Below are 22,242 nucleotides of genomic sequence, written 5' to 3' on the forward strand. Positions count from 1 at the left end.
GAGAAGCATTATTAACAACATCATAGACAATGGAGAATCTTTTCATATAGCCTTACACACATTGGAGAAGCATTAATACAACATCATATACACCCTTTTATTCAGCCTCACACAAACCCCAGAACCATCCATATAATGTCACACACACCACAGAACCATCCATATGTTACACACACCACAGAACCATCAATAACCCAGCAGATAAAGGCATCCATTCATTATCTATAATACCCAGAGAAATATGTCAAGCCAACTTCCTGATTCTACTTCCTTCTTGCGGCAAATAGAGTAAAAAGTAGAGCCATTAAATGTTAATGTTTGACTTTCCTCCTCCGTAATCTTTGTGTGGAGAGGTGTGGCGGTGATGATCCATAAGCACATAAATCTTTATTAGGATTGAAAGTCAAGCTGACATAAGACTGCATTGTGCTTAACCATGAAGCTAATACCCTAAAAATATTAGCTGCAAGATGTCTCTCTGCTATTCTACTCTCTCTCTCTCTCTCTCTCTCTCTCTCTCTCTCTGTCTCTCTCTCTCTCTCTCTCTCTCTCTCTCTCTCTCTCTCTCTCTCTCTCTCTCTCTCTCTCTCTCTCTCTCTCACACTCTCACTCTATCTCAGTTTCTCTCTCTCCCTCTCTCTACCCTCTCTCTCCCACACACACACCCCTATCTCTCCCTGTTGACACTCAGTGTTTGCCATTATAGTTCTGAGTGAGGTTATCACAGGGGCTTTCCACTGCTTTCCACTACACTACTAGTCTGGGGTGATCGTGCTCAGAGTTCCCTGCTGACTACTGTCTCCACTCAGACTGAGCAGATAGACAGAGAGGAGGAGTAGAGATGGAGGGAGAGATAGAAGAGGGAGAGGAGAGACGGATGGAGAGAGAGATGGAGGGAGCACTGCACCCATCTCCACTAAGACACAGCAAGGACAGACAGACAGACAGACACAGACAGACAGATGTGCCCTCCAAAGGAGGAGAGAGGGATAGAGGAGATGATACTGTAGGTAGACAGAGAGACACAAAGTGAGAGCGGGGTAAAGGGAGCAAGATATAAAGGAAGAGAGATGGAGATAGGGTTGATCTGTCTCCTCATATCTTCAGAGAGAGAGAGAGTGAGAGTGAGAAAGAGAGAAAGAGAGAGCGAGAGAGAGAAAGTGAGAAAAAGAGAGAAAAAGCAAAAGAGAGAGAGAGACTTACTTCTTGACAGGGATGCATCCCTCAGAGTTGAGCTGTAGCTTCAGTCGTGTGTATCTGTAGGATAGAGGACATGACAGATTAGATATGGGCCTTTAAATAAATAATGGGGCCAATGTGTGAAATTGGGATCAACATTTCAAAATGGTTTGAAACAAAAATAAAAACGATTTTTATCCAGTTCCACATGTGTACTTAGAGGAATATATGCAAATTGACCCATAACTCCACCTATACAACAACATAGGCCTAGGACGATACATCCTTTAAGCATGGTTCATAAAGACATTAACAAGTCGAATTCAAGGACTTTTAGGGACTTTTTCAGGCAATTAATTGTAATTTTTTAAGGACCTCAATATTATACAATTGTATAATTTATATAATTGTACATATAGGGCCTAACATAGAACCAACCCCCCAAAAAAGCAAAAAGTGTCAAAAAAGTAGGCCATTACCATTTTAAGAATAATGAATTTTTTTAGGCCTTGCCAATGCATTGATATTCAAATTATGAGTACATTCTAAAATCTGTGAGAATAATGTGGACTTGCCTGACTAAATACATTTCATGCATGCCTGCCGATTTTTCTGTAGCCTATGTGGCCAACGCAGGCACACATAATAAAGTCATGAATAGCAGTACCATTCATCTCACCATCTATATTTTTATAATGAGAAAGCGAACAAAAACAGGTTCCTTTTGTAATGGAAGGATTTGTATGGAAAGCCAAGTTGAAGCCAGCATTAGATATTGTGGTCCTTATAATAACCGCAACAGAGTAACGCAACACCCTTCAACTTCAACTGAGGTGGCGGGAAGCAAACGAAAGTGGCCACATCTCTCACAAAAACGGATCAAAAATGAAATCACGGATAATTATAAGGGAGCAGGAGAACTTATAAATTGGATACAATAATTACAAGGACTTTGCAAGCAACAAATTGAGGACATTTCTGATTTTCAAGGTAGGCCTATTTCAGTAGTTGAATTTCTGAGCTCCAAATTCAAGTTCAAGTAGGCTACTTCAAGCCCATTGTACTGTTTAAAATTGCAGGTATAACCAAAATGTATTTGTCATTTTATTTCATTACCATACCATATTGTGAAGAAGCCCACTAGGTTATGTAATTTGTTGGGGATTTGTGTGCCCATGAAAACAGTTTTCACCCCGTAACATAAGGAGACACAAAATGTTACGTAGTTACACTGCATTTCTGAGATCTCTATACAAAAACCTGTCCGACAGCTAGATCCAGGATTCTTACAGGATTCAAGTTCAATGTCTAATTTAATTTATTAATGCTTAATATATGATATAACAACAGTTTACACTGCCATAAATGCAAGGACAGAAAAGTCATGTTTTATGTCACACAATATAATTGGAGAAATCCGTCAAGACACCAACCATGAGAAAACATAGGTTTTAAATCAACTTGTGAATTTTATTGAATATAGCTATGATCCCCCCTTATATCTTAATGTAATGACATGAAGAATATTGGCAGATTATTATCAATGATTTATCGACAGCTGTAACAAGCTGTCCAGCGTAGGTAGTCCTCCCCGGTACCCTTGTTTATAGAAAGATCCATATACAGTACGTTATAGAAAGAGTGTGAGTGTGTGTGTGGTGAGTGTATGTGTGGAACACAGTGAGTGATTGCATAGGTCTGTGTGTTTACATTTTACCGAGCTGCACCCCACTAATCAGAGGAAGCGATGTGTTGGCGGTGTAGCCAGTCACAGATCTCTGTGTGCCATATATAGTCTGGAGACTCTCTCTCTCTCTCTCTCTCTCTCTCTCTCTCTCTCTCTCTCTCTCTCTCTCTCTCTCTCTCTCTCTCTCTCTCTCTCTCTCTCTCTCTCTCTCTCTCTCTCTCTCTCTCTCTCTCTCTCTCTCTCTCTCTCTCTCTCTCTCTCTCTCTCTCTCTCTCTCTCTCTCTCTCTCTCTCTCTCTCTCTCTCTCTCTCTCTCTCTCTCTCTCTCTCTACTAGGCAAGGTGTAACAGAAGCAGGCATTATGCCCTGGCCCCTAATTGGCTCTCGCTAATAATTAATGGTCATTATAGCGTCCACCTCTCTCTCAGTGGCTCCAGTGCCAGATGACGGGTAGGTCCAAAGTCAAGCCACTAATGGTTAACGGGGCCTCTGTAGCTCAATTGGTAGAGCATGGCGCTTGTAACGCCAGGGTAGTGGGTTCGAACCCGGGGACCACCCATACATAAAAATGTATGCACACATGACTGTAAGTCGCTTTGGATAAAAGCGTCTGCGAAATGGCATATTAACAACCACCCCTTTCTCTTTTAGAAATGGCCTTCTTGCTACACTTTTAGAGACTGAGGAAAATGAAAAGCACACCTGAATTGGCCAGGTGTAAGCTGGATGTAGCCCAAGACTCTGGCTGTAGTACAGACCCATAGAGTTTGAGTGCAACTCTAATGATATTCCCACCAGGTTCCTGCAACGAGGGTATGATAAGGGTGTCATTGAACAGGCCTATACCCGTGCTAGAGAGACTGAACGTCAAAGCCTACTCACTGGCACTAATAGAAACCAGGACAAAACGCCCCCACGTTTGTGTTTTTCCACAGAGTACAGCCCATGTGCTGGTTGCGTCAAATCCATTGTATTGAAACACTGGAACATCCTCAAAAGTGATCAAAATCTACGAGAGTTCACAACATTGCCCCCTCGCATTTGTTTTTGCCGTGTGTGCAATTTAGACGATTCCGTCACGCACAGCATGCAGCTAACCAAGAAGTGTGACACTCGGCTCCCAGGCCCGCCCAATGGCAATTACAAGTGTGGCCACTGTGTACATTGTGACAATACGACCAATACTAACGTTTTTTACCACCTGAGAACAGGTCAAGAATACAAAATCCAAAGCTTCATTCATTGTTGCACCATAGATGTCATGTACATGCTCAAATGCATCTGCTGGGCTGCTTATATTGTTCAAACTAAACGAGCATTGAAACTCCACATCGCAGAACATAAGGTTGCTATTAGTAATAAAACATGATAAAACATGGACTATGTTATTCCTCCCTGCACTTTGTAGCCATAGAACATGTCCACATTTTACTAAGAGGAGGTGACATCGTACATAAACTAAAACAAAGAGAGGCATTCTGGCAGTACTTCGTAGGCACTGTGGATCCTAAGGGGCTAAACAATGATTATCCCTTGTTTCTATAATGTTGTGGCCTTGATTTTTTGGGTCTCTGTGTCTCCGGATTCACAGACACCCAAATATCACCTATGTACAGTATATTTTGACATGGCCTATTGATTAAGTGGTCCTCTGTAGCTCAGCTGGTAGAGCACGGCGCTTGTAACGCCAAGGTAGTGGGTTCGATCCCCGGGACCACCCATACACAAAAATGTATGCACGCATGACTGTAAGTCGCTTTGGATAAAAGCGTCTGCTAAATGGCATATTATTATTATTATTATTATTAACGAGACACACCATTTCTCTTATTATTAGTATTATTTTGTGCTAGAATTTGCCATTTACCTTGAAACATATCATTATAATTGTTTTACATTGTTGCATCTCAATGGGCCACTAGGCTATAAATAGGAGCTACGTAAGTGCAATGGTCAGGTCACTCTGTGGAAGACGTCAGTCACCTGTCTGCATCCTGTACAATGGATTAAAGTGAGCTAAAATAAATAAATCTCTGCTTTTTTTGGTTGAGTGCTCCAACTCCTTTCTACCTTGAATGAGTCCTTTTGGAAGTGTTTCTTGGTAAGCCCTTCTCCTGTTTAAAACTAATCAAGGTCTTGATGAGAAGTTAATTAGCTAAAATAGGTGTGTTAGTACAGGGCTGGAACTAAAGCCTGCACATCCTGTGGGTCCCTATGACAAGGACTGAATAATGCTGGTCTAGCCTGTGCCAGCCTGAGATGTTTATTTTCCAGATAAGGCAAAGCTATTTTCACTGCAGGAGTAAAACTGCTAACGTCAGAGTTTACAGGAAAGGCCACCGGCTGTTTACCAGGACCGGTTCCTACTGAGGAGAGGAGCCTGGTCCAATAACAATAACCAATGTTTCATCAAACAAACTGTCTCTCTTCAAAAAGTGGACTAGCTGGATTTATTTAGTGTGTGTGTGTGTATGTGCGCGTGTGTGCGCACGTGTGTGTGTGTGTAAGGGGACTTAGTTTATTTTGGTCAAAGTAAATTATGTGGTGCTGGGTCTTACTGAGAGGCTGGAGCTTTTCTTTTCAGCTCTATGGACAAGCATTCACTAGATGGTCAGTATGGCACAACACAACACTGACGAGTACTAAGTATACGAAGAGGCAGGACGCAGACGCAGGAATTAACAAGGTCAAGGTTTACTTAACAATGACGAAGAGAAATAACAAAGATTGAGTAAACGACACGAAGCTAAACAATCACACACAACATCATACAGAACAGTCCAGGGCTAAATAGGGGTGGTGATGAGATGATGAGGTGCAGGTGCGCTGGAGGTGATTAGGGTGCGTTGGGTTTCCATTCTGGTGTTGCTGAGGTGGTGCGTTCAGACCGTTGGCTCAGTAGACCGGCGAATCAGAGCGCCGGAGGGGAGCAACGGGAGGAGACGTGACAGTACCCACCCCCTCGGACGCGTGGCTCCAGCCGCTGGACGTCGTCGGCCAGGAGGACGACCCCGAGAACGAGGAGCGGGCCGGTCAGGGCGGCGACGGTGGAAGTCCCGAATTAGGTTGGGGTCCAGAACGTCCCCAGCCGGAACCCAGCTCCTCTCCTCAGGACCAAACCCCTCCCAGTCCACTAGATAATGGAGCCGTCCCCCACGGAACCTGGAGTCCAGCAGGTCCCTCACCGCATACGCTGGACTCCTGTCAATGTCCAGGGGTGGAGGAGGCATACCCCGGGGGACGGCATCCGCCAGAGGACCAGGAACCACTGGCCTGAGGAGAGACATGAAAAGTGGGTGAGACACGGTAGTGAGGGGGAAGGAGCAGCCGGTATGATACCTCATTTATCTGCCGGAGGATCTTAAATGGCTCCACAAACCGGGGGCTCAGTTTCTTGCAGGGCAGGCAGAGAGGGAGGTTTTTTGTGGACAGCCAGACACGATCCCTAGGCTGGAATACAGGGGCCTAACTGTGGTGGCGATCGGCTTGGTCCTTCTGCCGACGACTGGCCCTCTGGACATGGACATGGGCGTCGTCCCAGACCTGTCCGGCCCTGTTGAACCACTCGTCGACAGCGAGCGCATCGGTCTGGCTGGGTGTCCAAGGGGCCAGGGCCGGCTGGTACCCCAGGACGCACTGGAAGGGAGTGAGCCCTGTGGAGGAGTGAATGAGGGAGTTCTGGGCATATTCTGCCCAGGGAAGAAACCTCGCCCACTCACCCTGCCGGTCCTGACAGTGGCAACGAAGAAACCTCCCCAGCTCCTGGTCCATGCGCTCCACCTGCCCATTCGACTGAGGCCTATACCCGGAAGTGAAGCTGGCCATGGCCCCGAACTTCTCCAGGAAAGCCTTCCACGCTCGGGAGGTGAATTGGGGGCCACGGTCCGAGACAATGTCCTCCGGAAGTCTATAATGCCGGAAGACCTGTTGGAACAGGACCTCAGCGACCTGGAGAGCAGAAGGAAGACCAGTTAGTGGCAAAAAAACGGCATGATTTGGAGAACCGATCTACGACCACCATGACTGTGGTGAAGCCGTCAGAACGTGGAAGGTCGGTGACAAAGTCTATGGACAGGTGTGACCAAGGTCGCTGAGGCACTGGGAGGGGAACTAGTTTGCCTGCCGGGGCGTTCCGAGGTGTCTTCGTTTGGGCACATACGGAACAGGAGTTGACATAGCGGGAGACATCAGAAGCCAAGGTGGGCCACCAGTATTTTGGGGCTAGAGAATGCAGGGTGCGCGTAATACCAGAGTGCCCTGCCGTAAGGGTAGTGTGTGCCCAGATCAGCAGGCGGTCACGGACACTGGTGGGTACATACATGCGCCCCGGAGAGGCGTTGGCAGGTGCTGGGTCCTCATGAGCCGCCAGGCGGATGTCTTCATCCACATCACAAATGACAGGTGCAACGATGAGAGACAAGGGCAGGATAGGACCCCCCAGATCCTTCCTTTCTCCGGTATGGTGCATCCTGGAGAGTGCGTCGGCCTTCACATTCTGCTGTGAGGAGGGAGACACGTAGCCTTTAATGAAGAGAAGACATCGGAGAGATCTGCGTACTCACGTGGAATGTTGGGCTGGAGGGCGGACTCCGGACTCTCCACTGACGTGGAACAACAAACCACCGGAAGGCAGGTCTTCCGGCATGAGGAAGACCAGGCTGTGATCCTCTAGGTGCTCCAATTGATGGTGTGGTTGGTGATGATGATGGGGAGAGTGACGTGCGTAATGGTGCCTGATCCAAGGGGTTTATTGTCCAGTGAGGTGATGTGTAGCGGAGATGGCAGTGGCACGGTGCGCAACCCCCATTCAGAGACCAGCTCCCTATCTATAAGGTTCCCCGCTGATCCGGAATCTATCATAGCAGTAGAAATGGAAGAGAAGGAATAACCAGACACCGTTATGGGAACTAAAAACAATGGTTTTGTGATAGGAGATGACGTAACACTCACAGAGCGGCGAGCCGCCAGGAGATCTGTGGTCCGTAGTGGTGTAGGGGGTGCTGCCCACCTCCATGGGTGAGGACTCGGAAGCATGGCGGCTTCCATAGCTCAGATGGGGTGAGCGTCGAGGCTCCGGGAGGTGTTGGGAACGCTGTCTATCTCTCAACATGTCGTCAAGACGGATGGACGTGGTGATGAGGGTATCAAGGTCCATCTCGTCATTCCAAAATGCGAGTTCCGTCTTGATGTCCTCCCGTAAGCCTCTACTGAAGGCCGTGCGCAGAGCACGCTCATTCCAGACGGAAAACGCCGCCACCGTGCGAAAGCTGGGAAACTCCTGCTGCATCCATTTTCGTTTGGTGTGTGATTCTGTGACGAGTACTGAGTATACGAAGAGGCAGGACGCAGACACAGGAATTAACAAGGTCAAGGTTTACTTAACACTGAGCAAGAGAAATAACAAAGATAGAGTAAATGACACGAAGCTTAACAATCACACACAACATCATCCAGAACAGTCCAGGGCTAAATAGGGGTGGTGATGAGATGATGAGGTGCAGGTGCGCTGGAGGTGTTTAGGGTGAGTTGGGTTTCCATTCCGATGTTGCCGAGGTGGTGCGCTCAGACCGGTGGCTCAGTAGACCGGCGAATCAGAGCGCCGGAGGGGAGCAATGGGAGGAGACGTGACAACAACATAACAGGACAGAACAGGACAGGACAGAACACAGCAGTTTAATGTATGTGTGTGTGTGTGTGTGTGTGTGTGTGTGTGTGAATCCATAGTTTGCATAGTTTAAACAGTACATAATAACATCTCTTTATTACATATCAATACGGATATCATTATTTTGTACATCATGGTTACCAATTCTGATTGGTATCTAAAAACAAGGCTATTACAGGGGAAGAAGGAAACAGAGAGAGTAAATGAGAGAGATGGAGAAATAGAGAGAGGGAGAGAGAGGGAAAAAGAGAGAGAGAGAGAGAGAGAGAGAGAGAGAGAGAGAGAGAGAGAGAGTGAGGGGACAGAGAGAGAGAGAGAGACAGCGAGATGATAATGAGTTGCTAAGAGGAACCGAGGGAGGAGTCACAACACAGTCAACGGTCTATATGTGTGTGAGAGTGTGTGGATGTGGAGGTGAATGTGTGTGAATGTGCGCAAGTATGTGTGTGTATGCGTGTGTGTATGCATGTTTGTGTGTGTCTGTGTGTGTGTGTGGTGAGTGAGTGTAGATGTTGTCATAAAAAGTGATACATGTCGTCTGCAGCCCTTTCCATTTCCTCCACTCTCTCTTATCCAGCTTTCCTCCATCTCACCCTCACTCTCTCCCCCACTTTCACTCTCTCTCTTCCTCTCTCTCCCCACTTTCCCTCTCTCTCTTCCTCTCTCTCCCCCACTTTCCCTCTCTCTCTTCCTCTCTCTCCCCATTATTCCTTCCACCTCTCTCTCTCTCTCTCTCTCTCTCTCTCTCTCTCTCTCTCTCTCTCTCTCTCTCTCTCTCTCTCTCTCTCTCTCTCTCTCTCTCTCTCTCTCTCTCTCTCTCTCTCTCTCTCTCTCTCTCTCTCTCTCTCTCTCTCTCTCTCAGGATGTAAGTAGTGTGAAGCGATGTGAAGCGGGGTAGAGTGACCCTCCACCCTGCAGCCTATCAGAAGGACTCTGATGGATGTGAACAGCACTGCTACCTCTCAGTGTGTGTGTGTGTGATGTGTCCAGGGACTTACGCTTTCTCCAGGCATGCTTCTCTGGACATATTCTGGGCCAATAGGTTAGACGCCAGGCCAAACAACTCTTCTGCCCACTCCTGTACCGGAAGAACACACACACACACACACACACACACACACACACACACACACACACACACACACACACACACACACTGTCAGAGGGAAGAAACATAGCTGGAAGTATCTATTGGAGGTGCAAACTAGCCACCCACACACCAGACCTTATAATAACACACTGGAGGAATGATGTGTTCAGTGTAAGTCTAACAAGCTTAAATAACTCACACTTCATGGACTGAAATAGCTTAGTTATTCATTAATTAGCAATAAGCACTTGATACAGCCCTTATTTATAATATCTTCATTTAAGTGTTGGCCGACCTCCGAATATGACTAAATTATGTCGACCATATCTGGTCAAATGAATATCAACTAAATCAATTAAACCCATAATACATCCTTTATTCATGTTTAATAAAGCCATTATTTATGTGTACTAAATAACTTATTCACGTTTCATAGATGTGTTATTATTATTTTCAGTATGAAAATGTATGCACTCACTAAACTGTAAGTCACTCTGGATAAGAGCGCCTGCTAAATGACAAAAAATGTAAAATGTTATTAATGTGTATTTACCTTGGCGATCTCCTCCTGGAAGGCCATGAAGTTGAGGTATGTGATGTTGACCATGTCTGGTCCGCTCACCACCGTCAGCATCCTGTTCTCCATCTTCCCCACCAGGGTGCTCACGTCCAGCAGCTCGCGTAGCTTCAGGTCCTATTTAGACACAGAGACACAATAACACAGCAGGTAACAACTTCCCCATAGATGTATCCCTTCCCTCGCCCACATAGTACATGCATTTCACAAATACAGTATTACAACCACGGCAGCTCTAGCAGTCTAGAAACTTCTCAAAAATACCCACAATCCTCCCTCCCTGGTCTTTGACTTTGTGACTTCCTGGAAGCCCAAATCCAGGAAGTATCAGGAAGATATGACTCCCACTGTCTGGCACCTCTGCTATGACATCAACAACCTAATCAACCAACCAGATCACGATTTGACGTCCTGAGAATGTGGAGATTGTGGTTGTCTAGGTAACACATTAGACCGATTTGGTCTGAAATTATCAGCTCTTCAAGATGGAAGAGCCACAGAGCTGTGTGTGTGTGTGTGTGTGTGCGTGCATGCGTGTTGTTGTATCATGGTATCCCAGTATATCCCAGGTGGTTGCTTCTCTAAATGATGAATGAGGTGAGTTACTGGATGTCTCCCCACAGGCTACAATGCAAAGGGCTTTCAATGATCACCATTACACTGCAACAGGAAACGTCTGTGTTTTCCTGAAGTGGCAGGTTTGGGGCAGACATGCTCAGTGAGTCTGACTTCACTGAGGGCGGCTGGCTGACTGACGCAACTGATCAATAAGAGATGTGACTTTAGGAGCTGACAGAATGGAGATTGGCAACGCATCATCATCATCATCATCATCCCATTGGGACCTGGCGGTTCAGCATCATAGAACGGCTTCTCTTAACGTCAGCTATGATGTCACACATAGACACGCACATATGCACGCACGCACACACTCACTCCCAAACACACACACACAAGCACACACTCACAAACATACCAAGCTGTCACCAACCATTACTTTACCTAGGGCAGGCTTTATGAATCATCATTAATGTCCAAGTTATGAATGTATGTTGTTATGAATGTACTGTATGTTGTTATGAATGTACTGTATGTTGTTATGAATGTACTTGATGTTGTTATGAATGTACTGTATGTTGTTATGAATATACTGTATGTTGTTATGCATGTACTTAATGTTGTTATGAATGTACTGTATGTTGTTATGAATGTACTGTACGTTTGATAGAGGATTTGTATGTTTAGAGTAATGACTAAAAGTATTCCACCCCGATACTGTATGACTGTGTAAACTGTGTTAAAGTTATAAGACAATAAACCCACTAACAGAGAAGGGGGTTAGAAACTGCTGAGACAAACATTCCAGGAGAAAGGATACCTAGAAAATGTCAAACTTAAACATTCTGTACTGTGGAAATGTACAAGCCGCCTAAAGGTGGGCGGATCAAAGTCCTTTGTGTGGACGCATATAAAAAGGCTGTGTGTTTTTAGCGCCAGAGCGCTCTCTGAATAAAATTGCTGATCCATTGCAGACTGGAGAATTTGTTTAATTCTTAATTAACTAGAGCCATACAACCTCTGGGAATTATTCAAAGCTTGAGTTTTAGAGATAGAAATTCTCGTGACAATGTTGTTATGAATGTAATGTATGTTGTTATGAATGTACTGCATGTTGTTATGTATGGCTGCATGTTGTTATCAACATACTGTATGTTGTTATGAATAGCTGTATGTTGTTATGTATGGCTGCATGTTGTTATAAATGGCTGCATGTTGCTATGAATGTACTGCATGTTGTTATGAATGGCTGCATGTTGTTATGTATGGCTGCATGTTGTTATGTATGGCTGCATGTTGTTATGTATGGCTGCATGTTGTTATGTATGGCTGCATGTTGTTATAAATGGCTGCATGTTGCTATGAATGTACTGTATGTTGTTATGAATGTACTGTATGTTGTTATGAATGTACTGTATGTTGTTATGAATGTAATGTATGTTGTTATGAATGTACTGCATGTTGTTATGAATGTACTGTATGTTGTTATGTATGGCTGCATGTTGTTATGAATGTACTGTATGTTGTTATGTATGGATGCATGTTGTTATGTATGGCTGCATGTTGTTATGTATGGCTGCATGTTGTTATGTATGGCTGCATGTTGTTATGTATGGCTGCATGTTGTTATGTATGGCTGCATGTTGTTATAAATGGCTGCATGTTGCTATGAATGTACTATATGTTGTTATGAATGTACTGTATGTTGTTATGAATGTACTGCATGTTGTTATGTATGGCTGCATGTTGTTATAAATGGCTGCATGTTGCTATGAATGTACTGTATGTTGTTATGTATGACTGCATGTTGTTATGTATGGCTGCATGTTGTTATGAACGTACTGTATGTTGTTATGTATGGCTGCATGTTGTTATGTATGGCTGTATGTTGTTATGAATGTACTGCATGTTGTTATGTATGGCTGCATGTTGTTATGTATGGCTGTATGTTGTTATGAATATACTGTATGTTGTTATGTATGGCTGCATGTTGTTATGTATGGCTGCATGTTGTTATAAATGGCTGCATGTTGCTATGAATGTACTATATGTTGTTATGAATGTACTGTATGTTGTTATGAATGTACTGCATGTTGTTATGTATGGCTGCATGTTGTTATAAATGGCTGCATGTTGCTATGAATGTACTGTATGTTGTTATGTATGACTGCATGTTGTTATGTATGGCTGCATGTTGTTATAAATGGCTGCATGTTGCTATGAATGTACTGTATGTTGTTATGAATGTACTGTATGTTGTTATGAATGTACTGTATGTTGTTATGAATGTCCTGTATGTTGTTATGTATGGCTGCATGTTGTTATGTATGGCTGCATGTTGTTATGAACGTACTGTATGTTGTTATGTATGGCTGCATGTTGTTATGAACGTACTGCATGTTGTTATGTATGGCTGCATGTTGTTATGAATGTACTGTATGTTGTTATGTATGGCTGCATGTTGTTATGTATGGCTGTATGTTGTTATGTATGGCTGCATGTTGTTATGTATGGCTGCATGTTGTTATGTATGGCTGCATGTTGTTATGTATGGCTGCATGTTGTTATGAATGTACTGTATGTTGTTATGTATGGCTGCATGTTGTTATGTATGGCTGCATGTTGTTATGAACGTACTGCATGTTGTTATGTATGGCTGCATGTTGTTATGAACGTACTGTATGTTGTTATGTATGGCTGCATGTTGTTATGAACGTACTGCATGTTGTTATGTATGGCTGCATGTTGTTATGAATGTACTGTATGTTGTTATGTATGGCTGCATGTTGTTATGTATGGCTGTATGTTGTTATGTATGGCTGCATGTTGTTATGTATGGCTGCATGTTGTTATGTATGGCTGTATGTTGTTATGTATGGCTGCATGTTGTTATGTATGGCTGCATGTTGTTATGTATGGCTGCATGTTGTTATGTATGGCTGCATGTTGTTATGTATGGCTGCATGTTGTTATGAACGTACTGTATGTTGTTATGTATGACTGCATGTTGTTATGTATGGCTGCATGTTGTTATAAATGGCTGCATGTTGCTATGAATGTACTGTATGTTGTTATGAATGTACTGTATGTTGTTATGAATGTACTGTATGTTGTTATGAATGTCCTGTATGTTGTTATGTATGGCTGCATGTTGTTATGAACGTACTGTATGTTGTTATGTATGGCTGCATGTTGTTATGTATGGCTGCATGTTGTTATAAATGGCTGCATGTTGCTATGAATGTACTATATGTTGTTATGAATGTACTGTATGTTGTTATGAATGTACTGTATGTTGTTATGTATGACTGCATGTTGTTATGTATGGCTGCATGTTGTTATAAATGGCTGCATGTTGCTATGAATGTACTGTATGTTGTTATGAATGTACTGTATGTTGTTATGAATGTACTGTATGTTGTTATGAATGTCCTGTATGTTGTTATGTATGGCTGCATGTTGTTATGAACGTACTGCATGTTGTTATGTATGTCTGCATGTTGTTATGAACGTACTGCATGTTGTTATGTATGTCTGCATGTTGTTATGAACGTACTGTATGTTGTTATGTATGGCTGCATGTTGTTATGAATGTACTGCATGTTGTTATGTATGGCTGCATGTTGTTATGTATGGCTGCATGTTGTTATGTATGGCTGCATGTTGTTATGTATGGCTGCATGTTGTTATGAATGTACTGTATGTTGTTATGTATGGCTGCATGTTGTTATGTATGGCTGCATGTTGTTATGTATGGCTGCATGTTGTTATGAATGTACTGCATGTTGTTATGTATGGCTGCATGTTGTTATGTATGGCTGCATGTTGTTATGTATGGCTGCATGTGGTAAATGCATCTCCTATATGATGTCATCTATGGATTGACCAGAGCCTGTGAGACACTGTGTCTGTATAGCACCAGAGGTTGGATAAACCATGCTTTTGTAATAAGTAACCTTTCATGAGACTGTAAAACTTGTCCCATAATATTTGTGAGACAATAATACCTGTTACGTTGTAAAAGTTATTCCTATAGGCTTTAGCTCAGTTGGATAACACAGTGCATGCAAAATACCTGGGTTCAATACCCAGTTGCTCACACTTGTATAACCAGTGAAATCGTTTATATGATGCCTCCACATTCAGTGAAGATGCTTGTCTGCTGCAGTGTAAATACACATTTTAAATGATATAGAAACATACAGACACAACCACTCATCTTCATGTAAACCATGTAAAAGCACAGAGCAACTGGCTCTGCCTCCAAGGCACCAGAAACAAATAACAATTATATTTTCTCTCCCCTTCGATATCAGGGCAGCATACAAAGTGGTTCTGCTAGCTTAATTAACACAACAAAAATAGTCTGCAAAGGATTTTGCCGCGGAAGCAGCGGAAGCAAATTAGTTCCCCACAAATTTACCCAATCAAACAAAGAACATTCTGTGCTGTGTCACACTGATAAATGACCCATGGCAGACATCCTTCAGAGAAACGTATTCTGTCTACATTTACTGTACAGCATACTGATAGATAAAGAGACAGTTTACTATATGCAGGTGCTTTGCAGAAATAGAGTAAAGTAGCACTCTGCAAATTAATGGCAACCTCAACCTCCGCTGAAAGCATCCTAAACAGATCTCTGCCTGTATTATACACACAGACAGACACACTGACATACACAGCCTGGAATACACACAGACAGACACACAGAGGGAGAGTTGTGCTGCACAGCATGGGGTGGAGACTGGAGACCTGCAAGATCGATAGGCTGAAAAGTGCTGATTTAAATGGCCAATCAATCTTGCCGCACTTAGATATTTAAAATGGCAGCCACGTCATCAATCAGTGGATTGAAAAATCACTTTCAATTTGCTAAAACATAGAACGGCAAAGTGCCCCTTGGTAGCGATGGGCCTCTGATAGATGAGATGAGAAGGGTTTGGTGTTGAGACCCATCAAGATGCGTCAGAAAATCGAATGCATATTTCATTGATGGATTGTTGTTGTTTGAACAGAGGAGCCTTTTGATATAGTTTAGTATGCAACTTGTAGATGTTACAGGATAAGACAAGCTCATTTCCATACTTCTACAGCTGACTGTGTGTTGTTCAGAGAGGAGAGAGAGAGAGAGAGAGAGAGAGAGAGAGAACAGCCCTGAGATTTAATTTGCGCTGGTGCATTGTGGGAGCAGTTGGAGGCGTGCCTGAGGGTCCTGTTGCCGCGGCGATGGGAGATTTAGAGCCAAGCCGGGGGGGTTTGAGAGGAAAAGAGAGAGAGAAAGAGATTGGTGTGTGTGTGGAGGTGTCACAGCAGGATTATAGTGTGCCTGGGAATAAGGGTGTGTGTTGCTTGCTGACAGTTGTAGTGTGGGAACACAGTGTTCAGTCATTTTAAATATTCAGTACAGGGGAAGTGGTCCTCTTAGCAGGGTGATGCAGCCTGAAGGGATGGCCTTCCATGCTCCCTGGGCTGTAACCTGATACACACACACACACACACACACACACAGCTATGTTTTACTTGTGAGGACTTTCTGGGGACCAACAATTGATTCCCATTCAAAATCCTATTTTCCCTAACACCAAACCCTAAACCTAACCCTTACCGTAACCGTAACCCTAACCTTAACCCTAACCTTAACCTTAACCTTAACCTTAACCCTAACCTTAACCCCTAACCCTAATTCTAACCCTAATTGTAACCCTAAACCTAAATTTAACCCCTAAGCCTAAAATAGCCTTTTTCCTTGTGGGGACCGGCGAAATGTCCCCACTTTTCCTTGTTTTACTATCCTGTGAGGACATCCACAAGGATAGTAAAACCAAACACACACACACACACATACACACTTGCATGCATGCCCACACAGTCGCACTGACACAAAAGCACTTACTCATGCAGACACGTTTGCCTCTGCCCATGTGCAAACAGACGCCTGCCCGCCCACTGACACACAAACAGTTCTGAGCTTAAAAACAAGAGAGAGTGTCTGTCTGCAAGCTATCTTCTGACCTTGTCCTTCTCCTGACTGCTGCTCTTATAAATAGATAATCCAGCGCATCTATCTGTTTCTCTAATTCTCATCTGATGATTCATGTACTGTAGCTTTCATTTCCCTCATTATCCATTTATACGCCGCTGCGTAAGTGGCTACAGCGACTAAATCTGTTCTACACCAAATGATTCACCTCCACACCTCACACACTACCTCTACACAATCACAGCTGATCTCTTCTCTTCACACTGAGACTCTTCAATGATAGTTCATTATAAGAACAACTTTGGCTTCACATTAGAATTCACCAGAGAGTGGAGGTACAGTATCTGAGGATTATAAGTAAGAGTTCTAGAAGTCATTGAAGAAGAAACTCTTCTTGTATGCTCCACCATGTGGATCTCAAACTAAAGTTTGGGTCAATACTTGTCAAAACCCCTCAACGTTTACTTGAAGGTTTTAGACCTAGATACCCCTAAGGAACTATTGACCCAAACGTTGGTTTGAAGAATGTCAACTGCTGGAGTTTCTTTTAGTTTATTCTCCTCTTTGCACCCAGGCGAAAGTAGCCTGATCCCAGATCTGTTTGTGCTTTTGCCAACTCTGTTGCTGTCCTTGTCAAGCTGAGTGTCAAGGAATCGGCATGATAGCACCAAAAGACGGGCACTCGGGCTAACCTGGAACAACAAGCAACCATATTTTAAGGATTGTATTATTGTCGTGTCCTAGCAGCAGTCCTGCTGTTGGCTAGCCTTGTTGACTAGTGGAGCGGCAAGATGGTGGGGTGGGACAGAAAACCCCTGGGGTAGATGGAGATGAATTATGGGTAAATCATTCCCAGGTGTAACAGATGTCCAGCAAAGACAAGAAGACTGGTCTCGGCACTAGTGTAACAGATGTGATCGTACTTCGTAACTCTCTTGCTTTTTGTTTTTAAAGAAAGGACTGTCCAGCCAGCGATCCCAGTTGATTGGTGTTTATTCTGACGATAGATACAAGAAAGCACATTAGATGTGCAGGGCAACAGTATGTTGATGGCTGTAGATTCATGATTCGTCGCTTGCATGTTAATATCAGACTGGGCATTTTGTAATCAAACATCATAACAATGACAAGAATAGTACAAAATACAATAAATGTAAGTACCTGACGATAGATACAACGAAGCACATTAGATGTGCAAGACAACAGTATGTTGATGGCTGTAGATTCGTGATTCATCTGTTATCATGGAAATAACTGTGAATTAGCAGGGGCTAATGCCAATATTACGTCTCGAGCATTGTAGCTAACTCGCTCTTACAGCAATAACATACAAAAGCTCATCCCAGGATGCCCCCAATATTTAACAGGTGCCGTACACATACAGTGCCTTCAGAAAGTATTCACACCCCTTGACTTTTTCCTCATTTTGTTGTGTTACAGCCTACATTTAGTCAGTGGCCTACACACAATACCCCAATGAAAAGCTGAAATGTCTTGAGTCAATAAGTATTCAACCCCTTTGTTATAGCAAGCCTAAATAAGTTCAGGAGTAAAAATGTGTTTAACAAGTCACATAATAAGTTGCATGGACTCACTCTGTGTGCAATAAAAGTGTTTAACATGATTTTTGAACGACTACCTCATCTCTGTACCCCACACATACAAATATGTAAGGTCCCTCAGTCGAGCAGTGAATTTCGAACACAGATTAAACTACAAAGACCTGGGAGGTTTTCCAATGCCACAAAGAAGGGCACCTATTGGTACATGGATAAATAAATAAAAGCAGACATTGAACATCCATTTGAGCATGGTGAAGTTATTTATTACACTTTGGATGGTGTATCAATATACCCAGTCACTACAAAGATGCAGGCATCCTTCCATACTCAGTTGCCAGAAAGGAAGGAAACCGCTCAGGGATTTCACCATGAGGCCAATGGTGACATTAAAACAGTTTAATGGCTGTGATTGGAGAAAACTGAGGATGGATCAACAACATTGTAGTTATTCCACAATAATAACCTAATTGACAGAGTGAAAAGAAGGAAGCCATTAAACCCCTACAACTCATCCAGAATGCCGAAGCCTGTCTGGTGTTCAACCTTCCCAAGTTCTCTCATGTCACCCCGCTCCTCCGCACACTCCACTGGCTTCCAGTTGAAGCTCGCATCTGCTACAAGACCATGGTGCTTGCCTACGGAGCTGTGAGGGGAACGGCACCTCCGTACCTTCAGGCTCTGATCAGTCCCTACACCCAAACGAGGGCATTGCGTTCATCCACCTCTGGCCTGCTGGCCGCCCTACCTCTGAGGGAAGCACAGTTCCCGCTGGCACCCCAATGGTGGAACAAGCTCCCTCACGACGCCAGGACAGCGGAGTCACTCACCACCTTCCGGAGACACTTGAAACCCCACGTCTTTAAGGAATACCTGGGATAGGATAAAGTAATCCTTCTACCCCCCCCTTACCCCACCCCCCCAAAAAAATAAACATATTGTAAAATGGTTATCCCATTGGCTATAAGGTGAATGCACCAATTTGTAAGAGCGTCTGCTAAATTACGTAAATGTAAATGTAAATGTAAAACATGCATCCTGTTTGCAACAAGGCACTAAAGTAATAATGCAAGAAATATGGCAAAGCAACACATTACTGAGTACCATTCTCCATATGTTCAAGCATAGTGGTGGCTGCATCATGTTATGGGTACAGTATGCTTGTAATCGTTAAGGACTGGGACATTTTTTTGGATAAAAACACATGGCCAAATCTACACTGGAGTTGCTTACCAAGAAGACAGTGAATGTTCCCGAGTGGCCGAGTTACAGTTTTGAGTTAAATCTACTTAAAAATCTATGGCAAGACCTGAAACTGGTTGTCTAGCAATGATCAACAACATATTTGACAGACCTTGAAGAATTGTTTTAAGAATAATGGGCAAATGTTGCACAAACTACGTTTGGAAAGCTCTTAGAGAATTATTTACATTTTAGTCATTTAGCAGACGCTCTTATCCAGAGCGACTTACAGTTAGTGCATTCATCTTAAGATGGCTAGGTGAGACAACCACATATCACAGGCATAGTAAGTACACTTTTCCTCAATAAAGTAGCTATCAGCAAAGTCAGAGCTAGTAAGGGGGGGGTTGAGGTGAAAAGGGGGATTATTTAACATACTCTTTGAAGAGGTAGGGTTTCAAGCGCCTCCGGATGATGAGTGGGATTCTGCTGTCCTAGCTTCAGGGGGAAGTTGGTTCCACCATTGGGGTGCCAGGACAGAGAAGAGCTTGGACTGGGCTGAGCGGGAGAGGTGGGCAGGCCAAGACACCAGAGGTGGCAGAACGGAGTGCTCGGGTTGGGGTGTAAGGTTTGAGCATAGCCTGAAGGTAGGGAGGGGCAGTTCCTCTTGCTGCTCCATAGGCAAGTACCATGGTCTTGTAGTGGATGCGAGCTTCAACTGGAAGCCAGTGGAGTGTGCGGAGGAGATGGGTGACATGGGAGAACTTGGGAAGGTTGAAAACCAGCTGGGCTGCAGCCTTCTGGATAAGTTGCAGGGGTTTGATGGCACAAGCGGGGAGCCCAGCCAACAGCAAGTTGCAGTAGTCCAGACGAGAGATGACAAGTGCCTGGATTAGGACCTGCGCAGCTTCCTGTGTGAGGTAGGGTTATACTCTACGGATGTTGTAGAGCTTGAACCTGCAGGAACGAGTCACTGCTTTGATGTTTGCAGAGAACGTGTTGTCCAGGGTCACGCCAAGGTTCTTTGCACTCTGGGAGGGCGACACTGTGGAGTTGTCAACCATGATGGAGAGGTCTTTGAGCGGGCAGGTCTTCCCCGGGAGGAAGAGCAGCTCCGTCTTGTCGAGGTTGAGCGTGAGGTGGTGGGCCGGCAGAAAGACTCTGGAAACACTTCATTGATGACGTATTCGTTGTATTCCAGGACACAGCAGAGGAACTTCATCATTTCCACTCATTCATCAATACAAGCATTGAACATTTGGAATTCACACTCACCTTTGATGCGCATGAAATACGTTTTCTTGACATTTGGATTAAGAGGGAGGGGGGTGGTTTTAGCACGGATCTATACAGGAAGCCAAGGACAGGAATTCCCTGTTACGCGGAGACAGCTTCCACCCTAATTCCCTAAAAAAGAGCCTCCCCATTAGCCAAGACAGTCGCATACGCAGGATTTGTAGTACACAGAGTGACTATGACAAACAAGCTGACTATCTGGATGAGCGTTTCAGACAGCGGGGTTACCCAGAGGAATGGCTGCATGACGCAAGGGAACGTTATAAAAATATGACCCAGGATGACAGCCTCACGCCCAAAACTTCCTCGCCCTCCTGAACAACGCGTTCAATGCTTCCTTCAATACTCCCCACTTGGTAAACAGTTCGACCACATCATTAAAAAACACTGGCACATCTTGAGCACTGATCCACAACTAGAAAATATGTTTAAAGAACCCCTGCGGGTAGTCTTCAGATGCGCCCCCAACATCAGTCAAATAGTGGTGAGGTCTGATCTTCCACAAGTGCCACGTAGTACCGTTCTAGACAATGTGCCAGACGGTAACTATAGATGTGGCGGATGTACCCATTTATGAACAAATACACAATGTTCAATCACCCTATTATGGGCAAGGCCATCAAGATTAAGGGCATCATTCTGTTCTACAAAAAAATGTGATATACCTGATCAAGTGTATTTGTGGTCTATGTTATGTAGGAAAAACGAAACGAGATCTGAAAACAAGGATAGCAGAACACAGGAGTAATATCAGGACCCTTGACCAGAGAAACCCTGTGGCTGCGCATTTCATGGAGGCTCATCACAACATTAGCTCTTTAAGATACATTGGCATCGAACATGTTAAGACTCCTAGGAGGGGGGGGGGCGATACTGATAATCTATTATTGAGAAGAGAATTGTGTTGGATTCACCGTTTGTGTACCATGTCTCCTAGAGATTCACGGTTTGTGTACCATGTCTCCTAGAGGTCTGAACCTAGAGTTTGATATTAGATCATTTCTTACATGAATATGTCACTTTGATTTGTCTTGCCTTCCAGGTCAACCACTTGGTCATTTTGTAAATATATTGTATTTTCTGGAACTACTACATGTACCCATCTCATTGTTATTAAATTATTAGAGATACACAAATTGTTTTTGCACCCATCATGCGGCATGTCCGCAATGGTCATGTGAGGTGAAATGTGTATATTTTGGGATGTGAGCACTCAGTTTGTTTGACCTGACGAAGATCCGTTTCGGATCGAAACGTTGTCAGTAAAGCGGTGAATTGGGAGCTTTAACAGCCTTCTTGTTCTATACTAGTATTCTTTAGTAGCCCAGCACCTATGTTTTTAAGGATGTGCGTATGACCACAAACTTTTCTAGGGCTGGCAGAAAGACTCACAGCTGTCCAGAAAGACTCACAGCTGTAATCGCTGCCTAAGGTGCTTGCTTCTACAAAGTATTGATTTAGGGGTGT

The 22,242-nt window shown here is 44.0% G+C and overlaps 1 protein-coding gene across 6 annotated transcripts in view; it reads right to left on the reverse strand.

Annotated features, from left to right (window-relative positions):
* Positions 1 to 22,242, reverse strand: part of LOC121548707 (1-phosphatidylinositol 4,5-bisphosphate phosphodiesterase beta-1-like) — a 224,841-nt gene that overhangs the window by 74,686 nt on the left and 127,913 nt on the right. For all 6 annotated transcript variants that reach the window (XM_041860245.1, XM_041860242.1, XM_041860240.1 and 3 more), the window contains exons 4-6: positions 10,174 to 10,314; positions 9,529 to 9,608; positions 1,204 to 1,257 (exon numbers count right to left, since the gene is read on the reverse strand). In XM_041860245.1, the coding sequence (XP_041716179.1) occupies positions 1,204 to 1,257; positions 9,529 to 9,608; positions 10,174 to 10,314 (275 nt within the window). The remainder of the gene's footprint in view (positions 1 to 1,203; positions 1,258 to 9,528; positions 9,609 to 10,173; positions 10,315 to 22,242) is intronic.

The sequence above is a fragment of the Coregonus clupeaformis genome, chromosome 33 (assembly GCF_020615455.1).
Source record: "Coregonus clupeaformis isolate EN_2021a chromosome 33, ASM2061545v1, whole genome shotgun sequence".
NCBI lineage: Eukaryota > Metazoa > Chordata > Actinopteri > Salmoniformes > Salmonidae > Coregonus > Coregonus clupeaformis.